At 54.8% G+C, this 10,531-nt stretch overlaps 1 protein-coding gene across 1 annotated transcript; it reads right to left on the bottom strand.

The window, feature by feature from the left end:
- Window positions 1-2,066: 2,066 nt before the first annotated feature.
- COX5A (cytochrome c oxidase subunit 5A) lies at window positions 2,067-10,531 on the bottom strand. Its single transcript, XM_076348541.1, has 5 exons — window positions 10,428-10,531; window positions 6,549-6,665; window positions 5,273-5,394; window positions 3,805-3,928; window positions 2,067-2,237 (listed from the first exon to the last, which is right to left on the bottom strand). The coding sequence occupies exons 1-4, from the start codon at window positions 10,507-10,509 to the stop codon at window positions 3,815-3,817; spliced, it is 435 nt and encodes a 144-aa protein (XP_076204656.1). The 5' UTR covers window positions 10,510-10,531; the 3' UTR covers window positions 2,067-2,237; window positions 3,805-3,814.

Here is a 10,531-nt window from a genome sequence, read left to right on the forward strand (position 1 = left end):
CTCGACGTCAGCGGGGAAATCTGCCACCACGTCGGCTGGGGAGAGCGGGGAGGGGACGGCTCCTCCTCCCCAGCCCTGCGCTGCGACCGGAGGAGGGAGAGGAAAAGGAGCGAGCAGATCTCTTAGCAGCTGAAGGGATTATTTGGGAACGGCGATGCTAAGCTAGAAGCGTACATGGCGACCGGCAGTTTCTTTCCAAGCCTAACTCCAAGAATTCTCGGGAGACGACGCGATGGAGGAGCTTCAACTAGCGGGTTCATCAAATAAAATATAAGGATACTTTAATTTCTCCGCAGGTTTTGAGCCTTTCAAGCTTCTCCCCGTGCAATAACAAAATCACATCGTTAGAACGAAAGCAGTGTCAGATAATCAGGTCTGAGAGTCAGGGCTTTAAGGAAAAGCCCCCCCCGTCCGTAAGGCATTTACCCTCGAGGAGAGCCGGCACTGCTAAATGACAACGGGCAGGAAAAAAAGTTCTACGGATATAACAACTAATAAAGAAAACAGAGGAACAGCCGGAAAACGAGCGGAGAGCGGGCGCGGGAGGGACGGGGAATTAGAGGGAACAGTTAACGAAGAAGCGACGCGGAGGGCCTGGGGTGGTGACCGGACAGCGCAACCGGGATTAGCGTCAGCGTCTTAAACCGGAATTAGCAGGGCAGAGCCTTACACGCGGGAATAACTCCGCGCGCAGGGGGCCGGGGCCGCCCGAGCCAGCGGGATTAACCGGCCAGGCAGCAAACTTCTGCCCACGCCCCCCGTGCCCCTCCGTATGTGCTATACCCCCCCCATACAGCCCCCCCCCCCGGCACACACTCTGCTTCCACGCTGCCCCGACCTTACACCGTCCCTCCACGCCTACAGCCCCTCGGGGCCAAATGCAGGCGCTCTTACCCCTATATCGCTCCTCTACCCGTATGCCCCAGCCCTATGCCCCCCATGCGCGTACCCCAGCCCTATACCACCCCCACGCACGGACCCCATAGCGCCCCGCACCACCCCCCCTGTGCACGTACCCCATACCACCCCCCCCACGCGCGTACCCCATACCGCCCCATGTCACCCCTCCATACCGCCCCATACCACCCCCCGACGCGTGTACCCCATACCGCCCCATACCACCCCCCCATACCACCCCCCATGCACATACCCCATACCGCCCCATACCACCCCCCATGCACGTACCCCATACTGCCCCATACCACTCCCCAACGCTCATACTCCATACCACCCCCCATGCACGTACCCCATACCGCCTCCCCACGCACGTACCCCATACTGCCCCATACCACCCCCCCATACCACCCCCCACGCACGTACCCCACACCACCCCATACCACCCCCCATGCACGTACCCCATACTGCCCCATACCACCCCCTCCACGCACGTACCCCATACTACCCCCCATGCACGTACCCCATACTGCCCCATACCACCCCCCATGCACGTACCCCATACCGCCCCATACCACCCCCCACGCATGTACCCCATACCACCCCCCATGCACGTGCCCCACACCCCCCCATACCACCCCCCATGCACGTGCCCCACACCCCCCCATACCACCCCCCCGCACGCGCCCCACCCCCACCCCTACGCCGCCCCTCACGCACATCTCCTACACTGCCCCGTACCGCCCCCACGCATATACCCCATACTGCCCCCCCCGCACGTACCCCAGCCCTACACCTCCCCCCCCCCCCCCCCCCCCCCCCCCCAGCCCCGCACGTACCCCGGTCCCCGCCGCCCCCCGGCTCTGCCCGCAGCGGCCCCGGCTCCGCCGCCCGTCGCCATGGCCGGCCGCCCGCCCGCCGCCGCCCCGCCCCCCGCGCCGCCCCGCCAGCCAACGGCAGCGCGCGGCGGCGGGGCCCGGCCAATGGGAGGCGGGGAGGTGGCGCCCCGCCCCCCGCCCCTCCGCCGCGCATGCGCAGCGCCGTCCCCCGCCGCGAAGCCGCTGGGCGGCGGGAGGCCGCTTCCCTGCCCCAATTCGTGTTTTCCCGGAAAAATCCCCTTTTCTTCCTTTTCCCCGTAAAGGCGAAAAGAAATAATCACACAAGCCCCCCGCTACCGCCTCAGCCAAACCAGTTTTTCCTTTATTAGGCCCAAATTCACATCACATACGTTGTGACTCAATAAAGGAAGAAATTATTTCAAATAAGGTAATATTTTCAACATTTGTGTCTCCAGGCGACTGTGTACAATCAGGTAGCTTCGGTAAAACGCTCGAGCGACGCACCTGGAACAGAAAAGAAAGGAGAAGCCGTTGAAGCAGCAGCCCCTTCTCTCTCCACAGAGCCCCCCGGGGCTCCCAAACGCCTTCCCCCTCGTCCCCCTTCCTTCCCCTCGTCCCCCTTCCTTCCCCCTCGTCCCCCTTCCTTCCCCCTCGTCCCCCTTCCTTCCCCCTCGTCCCCCTTCCTTCCCCTCGTCCCCCTTCCTTCCCCCTCGTCCCCCTTCCTTCCCCCTCGTCCCCCTTCCTTCCCCCTCGTCCCCCTTCCTTCCCCCTCGTCCCCCTTCCTTCCCCCTCGTCCCCCTTCCTTCCCCTCGTCCCCCTTCCTTCCCCTCGTCCCCCTTCCTTCCCCTCCGAGCCCGATCTAACCACGCACAGCTTCCACGTGCGATCACTGCCTTCCCAACTTCGAATCCCCGGGCGGGAGGAAGGGCAGGGGCTTAAAAGATCCAGAATTAAGTCCTATTTGCAGTCTGACACCCGATAGCTCTATTCTAAGCATAATATTAAAAAAAAAAAACCAGGCTGGAATACGACACCGGCCACCTCCTGAAGGAGCCGAGTTAAGGGACTGCCTCTACATCGCTTCACTTCCACGAGGATTTTTATTTAGGGCTTCATTTTAGTCGGGGACTAGAGCGCGTCAGCTCTTGCCTATACTTAACGACAGACCCTCATTAACCAGAGAAGCTGCCGCTTAGTTACGCCGCCTTCATACGCTGCAGTTCATGCAAGAGCCTGGTGTTTATGGCGTAGATCTAAACGTCTTCGTTACACGTTGTTTTCAAGTTTAGAAAGCACTCGGAAGCTCAGCTCTAAAAAGGCGGTAAAACAAGTGGCTTTCTGAGGCTTGAGGCCGCTGCAATCGGGACGGAATACGACACGCGCTGTTCCTGGAATTACCTGCCGAGGCTCACGAGCGTCCTGCGCGCAGAGCGGTTCAGCTCTGGCTATGCTACAGCTGATCCGTTTATTCAGTAAGCAAGGGCCCCTCCAAATTAGCGTTTAATTACGGAAAAAGACGCTATTTTAAGTGTAAGGCGAAGAAACTTCAGCGTGGTCGGGTGACTATCATCAGTGGGGCCCATTTTCCAGCATAAGCTCGTAATTAGCGTCTCCCAATTTTCTAAACCAGCTACGCTGTGGCAATGAAATGAAAGTCTGTGCGCTTCCAGAGGAAACGATCCTGCCCTTGGCTAAAAATGCTCCTGGGGGAAAAGCCGGCGAGGGGCAAAGGTCGACACGCCGCCAACAAAGTGCTGCTATACCCCGTTGTCTCGGCAACCGCTACCTCGAAATTTCTGGGCGGCTGGGTACGGTTGCCAACCACCCTGCCCCTTCTCAAGCAGCCGCGCTGTTCTTTTTTTTTTTTTAAGCCTTCTTTGAAAAGGGTTACTGCCTTTTCCAGGAGACCTGTAGTTACAGAGGCGTTTGGAGAATCCTGTTACAAGCCTGAAGTTGACGGCCTTTCGCAGACCCGCCAGGGCTGAAGGAGGAGGACTCTCGTCTTTGCCAGCAGAGTTTCAGGGTACGGGAGTCCCGTGCCAAGAGACTCTGCAGTGACCGCATCCCTTACCGATAAGGTTTTATGCTTTGTCCAGGCCCAGTTCCTCTGGAGTGGAGATTCCCAGTTCACTCAAAGTTGGCCTAAGTTCCTGGATAACGTAAGGGTAGATTTCCTTGTGAGGTCCTGCCTTGTCCTAAATGCAAAGGAACGGCGTTATTTCAACAGCAAGCTGTTGTCGAGGTCCACCGCGCACCGGCCGGGTTTGCAATCAAGATGTGTGTTCACGAACGGTCCGTGGCCTGATCCACCCGCTGCTGGCGAGGGTGGATCACGCCGGACGGGAGAGCACGGCCCAGCTTTACCCATACATCAAGTAAACAAGGCTTGCATACAGCTGTACTGGAAAGCCCTCCTACCAACCGATCGTGGCTGAAGAGCACCCCAGAATAATGCTGAACTCCCCTTTGGGGATTATTCTTAACGCTCGACACCTTTCCCTCGCTTAACATCAGGCCGATGTGACCCGCGACGCGTGTGTCACACCACACGAAACTAAAGGCCGAGCCAAAGCTCCCTGAACAAGGGACGCTTTGCGAACCAGCCCGAAGACCGCTTACACCTTAGGAAACGGAGTGAAAATAACGTCCAGTCAGTAAAACGGGGAAAAATAAAATCAGCTTTTGGGCAGACCTGGGAGAAAAGTTAACTTGCTTGGAAATGGGTCCCCAGGTTCTGATAAACTGAATTGTCCCCTAGATGGTGGGGACAAAAGGACAGGAAAAAAAACCCAGAGAGATAAGGAAAACATACGAAGATTCTTCCATTGGTCTTAGGTCTCTAAAACCACTGCAAGAGCTTCAGTCCTACAGAAGAATACAGCAAGCAGAAAGGGCAAACCAAGAAGCAGCCCATCGCGGAGCAGGGTTTGAAGCAAGTGGATTTAACAGCCAGCAGCAAAGACCCCCACGCCAGTCCTCCTCAGCTGGGGCAAAAAACAGTTGGCAGAGCATAGCTGCTGGCTTCTACGGCTGAAATAGAAGAACTCCTGCCCCCATTCCCACCCCTTTTAACTCCCTGTTAAGTGAAGGCTGGACTCAGGTTTCAAGGTGTTGGTTTATGTTGTTTTTTTCAAGCTTATGCAGCTTCCCGAGTTACTACTCCCAGCCAGCTCAGTATTCAGTACTTTAAGAAGCCAGTAAGCTGCCTTCGCTTGAGATATTTCTAGTAACGCTTATTAAAAAAAGAAAAAAAGGAAGAAAAATCCTTAAAGACTTTCCCACCAGAGTCAGCATCAGGAAAGGAAAGTATGAAAGTAAGAACGTCATACTTGTGAGGCTGTGCTGTTGAGCACTCTTACCTCAAAACCATTATTTCAAGCCACCGAGCACGTGCTCATAACGAAGCTATTGATTCTGGCAGCAGGAAACAGTGGTTTCCCTTCGCACCGCTAACGGTAAGCCAAGAAAAACCTCTTCTGCTGCTGGGCTCTCTGCAACGCGAACACAGCGGTTACGCCCCAGGCTGCCGTTCCACTCACCTTTACAACTTCTAAGATGCGGACAGCACTGGCAAAGTCATTTAACCGTCTGCATGCCCTCAGAGCCGCATCGATGATTTTTGGTTCCGGAACCAGGTCATAACCCACAAGCGTGTTTATGCCTGTGAATATAAGGAAATACCAAGAGGAACTTGGCATCAGCTCATCCTGCTATCAAAAGGAACCTGCTGAGCATGGTTTAGCTCCACCTCATGAAAGAATTAAGTATTACCACCACACCAGTCGCCATTAGAAGCTGATCACAGTTTTCACCGCTATTTTGGGGACGCACACGAGAGCCAAGGGTTTTCTTTCGCTCTTCTCCCTCTCACTGTTGCTCACTACTGTAGATTTTAAGATTTTAAGTGGATTTCATGAAATCCCAGTGGGCCAGTTTCATCCACGCTCCCAAAAGGAGCCACTGTCTGTACCACGGCACATCAGTTACGGAATCATTAAGAAATCCAAACGACTTCATTCCTACAGGTGTAATGAAACTAGAACTCGAGCCGCTGTCTATCCCCTTCCTCTCCTTTCCAAGGGAAGAGCCCAACACCTACTCATCCAGGTGATGCTGGAATGATCCCTCCGGCTGTTATGCAAACAGCATAAACAGCTTTTAAGCCCTAATTGGGGTAGTTTAATAGGAGCTGGCAACTCCACAGCAAATAACTGGAGACAACCAGACGGTCTACAGTGAGTTACGGCCGAGCCATTAAGTCAAAGTCCAAAGAAAAATGCGTGCGGTTGCACGCCGAGCAACAGTTGAGCTGAAATACACTTTCCTCAGAGCAAACGTTTCTCTCCCTCCCACCCAGGCGTCAAAATACGTATTCTGGGGCACTGAAATTTAGAAAGCCTGGACGCCCGCCGCCTTGTACCCCCACCCTCCCTCATTCTGTATGCCGTGGTTCCTTCCAACCCGCTCGTTTGGTTGGTGAGGCGCCGCCGCCGGCTGCAGCAGGCTCAGAGCTGGGCAAACGGCAGCACGCCAGCCACGGGCACAGGCGAGCGGCCAGACGATGCAGAACAGATACCGAAAGGCTCACGCAGTGCCTTGCCCCCACCGGGCAGTTACAGGGTTGCTCTCTTACACCGAACTCCCAGTTTTCACGGTTTGCAAGAACAGCGGGTTCTTGCCCGTATCACTTCTATAAACGGAACTATTTTTGCTCTCCAACAGCGAAGTAAAAATAAGTTGTTATTTCTGGTCACAAACCTATTACAAAGGAGTTACACGTACTCCACGTTACTCTTCCCTTGCCATTCAACATACCTTTCCTGAGCTCCCAGGCATCGATATCTGGCTTGTTGAAATACGTCACCCAGCGAGCGTCAAATTCTTCATCTGATTCTTGTGACCCATGAGAATAGCAGCGGGCGTGCAGTACAGCTGAATGCAAGAAGAAAGGAAGAGACTTTGAGCAAACAGAAAATAACTGTACTTCAGTCCTGACCACGAGACCAAAAGCCGTGAAATACGTGTTTCACTCACTACAGTCAATCCAGATCAGTCCTCAGCCTGGATAAGCGCTGGATGAATACAGCTTATTAAATACCGGCTGTTTGTTTTGTGGCAAAGTGCGTGTTTTCCGTTCTACATCAGACTTCCAAAGCCTTCCCAGACCCTTTGGTCAGAGCGGGATTATTTAAGGAGAGGGGGAGATGCAAGAGGAAACCAATTCTGTATAACCGGTCCTTAAGAGAAGTTTTCCGGGATCCCCGTTTCTGTAAGGTACAGGAATTTTCCCTCTTCCCGGAGCCAAGCGAGCCAGAGAAACGTTAACGTACACGTACTTCTTCAACAGACACTCCGAAGCGGCACGGTTGTTCTGTTCCCCACATTCGACCCCTCTCAAAACCACAGGACTTGTCCGTGCGGTGAGTTCAGCTACGCGAATCAGTTTTTCGGTGGCATTCCTTCCAGAAATAAAACCCTGTTAGTTATACCGTTACCCGCTTAAGAGGAATACGCTGGTTTATTCTGGAGTAACTTCCTGCTCCTGAAAATTGCTCCATAACTGACTTTGTAATCCAGGAAAAGCAGATTTCCCAACCAACAGACTGACTTTGACGGATGACCCAACAGCAACGAGCTGCAGGTCTTTGATTCTGCCACGAGTTCAGAGCTGGTGAAGGCTGGTTTTAAAGTGGTTTTAGGAATCTGTGCAAAATGACCCGAGCCCAGCTGTAAAGGCTCTCAAGAGCACAAGGGACAAGAGCTGCTACAAGCTATTGAAGAGTTGACGGAGAAAACAAAATTACTGCTGCCTCTGTATCTACCCGAGATAAAACTCCTGGATCTCAGGGTTGTAATTGCATTAATATTTGATAATTAATAAAGCACGGAAGTGGATTGTACTCCAATGGGCAAATAAGGCTGATACGATTATAAACTCATTTCTTCCCTCAACACTACCCTAGCACAAACTGCTTTTTTTTTTTGCTGGTCTTTTCCTTAATCCACAGAGGTTGGAAGAGTTTTCCGAAAGGAACTAAAACCTAGGGTACAGCCAGCTCCACCCGCCTCAGAGCCCCGCGGGGTCCTCCCGGCAGAGCCCCAGCCCTCTGCAAGCCGCCTCACCCACGGAACACAGGCCTGGCTAGGGACCGCCTCCCTTCCCTGCCGGTCATTTCACCCCGCTAATATTTGCGGAGAGGTCACGCACCAGAGACGACCTTGCCAGTCTGAAGCTCCACCTCAGAGGAAGTCGGCTACAGCCAGTCACTTTTGCTTTCTTAATCTAGCACGAACTACTCACGCCGACCAGCTACAAAGTTTTATTTAAAAGAAGAAAGCCCCAAACTGGGTCGACCTTTGCATCCTTCCCAGATGTATTCTTCTACTTTGGAGATCACAGCGAGTAGCGTACTGCGAAGCAGCATCCTAATTCTACGTAAAATACAACGGAACAAACCACAGCAACTTGAAGGAATATCTTTAGTCTCATTAAAGGACAGCCCGATCAGAACGCAACCCGGATTTTTACCAGAATTTAACGTGGCCCAACATTTCATCTGCAATTCTGGCGTATGCAACGCTTCCCAAACCATGAAAATGTTTTCCCTTGTTTTATCTACCTAATTAGGTGAGGGAAGAGTAAATGACAGGCCAAGCCAGAATTATAATGCTCTTTTGCCGTTCCGTAGGGAGATTCCCCATCCTCTCCCCAGCTCCAAAACGGATCTTCGACCCTGCTTTCTCCAATAAATCACGTGCAGAGCTGAGAGCAAGAGCACTCCTCTGTAAATGCCCCTGCACCCAGGCAGGGAGTGAGAGGACACTGCTGAAAAGCCCTCAGATGCTGGCCGTTTGGGGGAGAATACTTCCCCCCCCCCCCCCCCCCCCCAAACACGAAGCAAATCCTACAGAGAAACAGCAAATCTCAGTTTGAGAAAAGCCTAGATTGAAGTTCTCGAATGCCACCTTTAAGCTGAAAAACTGAAGTCTCTTTCCACTGAGCGCTCAACAAAACCATTGACCCTTTGGTCTTAAACAAAGGAACGACACGGTTAGACTAAAAGGATCCCGAAGAAAAATAAAATAAAGGCCACAAGAATTTGAACTCTGGATTTCCAGGAGGCGTTTTTCATTTCGTTTTCCACCCTTTGTTTTCCACACCAACACTGACATCTACATTCCCGACTGGAAGCGTATGCTGGAGCCCAGACTCCGCGAGCCACCCTGGCAAAGGCAGAAGCGCCGCGGGAGCCAGCCGGGCGCCTCGCATTTCACGTGGGGTCCATCAAGGTCACCGTCACGCACAGCGACGCGTGTGTGACAGCCAAACCGCGCCGACGCATCCGTGTGGAGGTTCCCAGCCCAAGGAAGAGGCAAAGGGCACGGATGTTTGCAGAGGCACGTTTTCCAGAGAACTTAACAAGCTTCAAGAGTCCGAGAAGCCTAAAACCATCTAATATTATACAAACACGCGTTAAATCTTCCCCGAGCGCCAGAATTTGTCAGCTTTCCCTGGTAACGAGCACGGAAGAAAAACACGCGTCAAGAGGAGCATCAATTTGAAGAATTAATTGACTGAAAGAGGCGACGACAAGCCCAGGGCTGCGTGTGCATTACGTACAGCACATTTTGCAGCATTACACCACGTAAATTCAAACCCACAGCAAGAAGAGCGGAGCACGGGCTCGCGAGATGAACCCGGCGCGTCAGGTTTGCCGAAACGCAAACCCCCGAGGCCGCCAGCGAAGGCGAACTGGGTCAGAAGTGTTAAGCGGGGCGTTTGTAACACAAGACCTTGGAAAAAGAAGAACGTGGAGGCTGCTCGTTAGTGGGAAAGCGAGGGCCACGAGCAGGCGGAGTTCAGCAGGAGTACAAAGGCACTGCGAGCAAGGGATTTTAGTGGATTTTTTTTTTTAAAAAAAAAGGTTTTTAAGAAGTATCCAAGACATCCCAGCACCCAAACAGAACGACCGCCGCTTATTACCTTGCGTTTTTTAAAAAAATGCAGCAATCCACTCCCTACAGCAACTGTTTAATTCACATGCGCTACAGGAGAGGCACACGCAGGTCTCCGAGCGTTTTAAACGTGATGACCGTCTGTCAATTAGCCGTTAACCGAGATGCACCGACACCGCCTTCTCTGCGGTCTCGGTATTTGAGCTCCGGTTCCTCGGTCAGCATTCGCTCCGCGCTGTCCCTGGCTGCTTGTTTTCCCCTCTCCCTATTAATTAGGGTGTTAATGAGGAAAGCCAGAGGGGGCCGAGAGCGGGAGCAGGGCTGGCCCGCCCCGATCGCCCCCGGGGCCGGGCTGCCCGGCTGCGGAGGTCACCGCCGACCTCCGTCAATGTCACCTTCGAGGGAGGCCCGGGGAGGGCGCCGCCGGTCCCTCCGCTACAGCCCCCGGGAAGGGGCCCGGCGCCCCCCAGGAGACGGCGGGGCCGGTAACGGCGGGGGGTCGCCGGGGGCGGCGGGAGCGGGGCAGCGGCCGGGCCCGGCGGAGGCGGCGCGCACTAGGCCGCAGGCGCGGCCTGCCCTCGAGTGACACCGGCGGGTCATTACAAGGACACGGCGCCACCGGCCGGGTCCCGCCGCCCTCCCACCCGCCGAGGCCAGCCCCCCCCCCCCCTCCCCCCGGGGCCGAGCCGAACCGGGGCGGGGTCGGGGCAGGCGGGAAGGTCGCGGGCGACCGCTCACCTGCGGGGCCGGCGGGCCGGCGGACGGCGGCGCGGAGGCCGGAGACGGCGCAGCGGCGGAGGAGCGCGGCGGCGGCCAGCATGGCGGCGGGGAGGTAGCACCGG

This window comes from Aptenodytes patagonicus, chromosome 10, assembly GCF_965638725.1.
Source record: "Aptenodytes patagonicus chromosome 10, bAptPat1.pri.cur, whole genome shotgun sequence".
NCBI lineage: Eukaryota > Metazoa > Chordata > Aves > Sphenisciformes > Spheniscidae > Aptenodytes > Aptenodytes patagonicus.

Excerpts from the sequence above, each read along its gene's own strand:
- COX5A (XM_076348541.1), bottom strand. The coding sequence starts at position 10,509 with ATGCTGGCCGCCGCCGCGCTCCTCCGCCGCTGCGCCGTCTCCGGCCTC. Across the intron at positions 5,395-6,548 it reads TGCCTGGGAGCTCAGGAAAG|GCATAAACACGCTTGTGGGT; the intron begins GTATGTTGAATG and ends TTATATTCACAG. Across the intron at positions 3,929-5,272 it reads GCATCTTAGAAGTTGTAAAG|GACAAGGCAGGACCTCACAA; the intron begins GTGAGTGGAACG and ends CTTTGCATTTAG.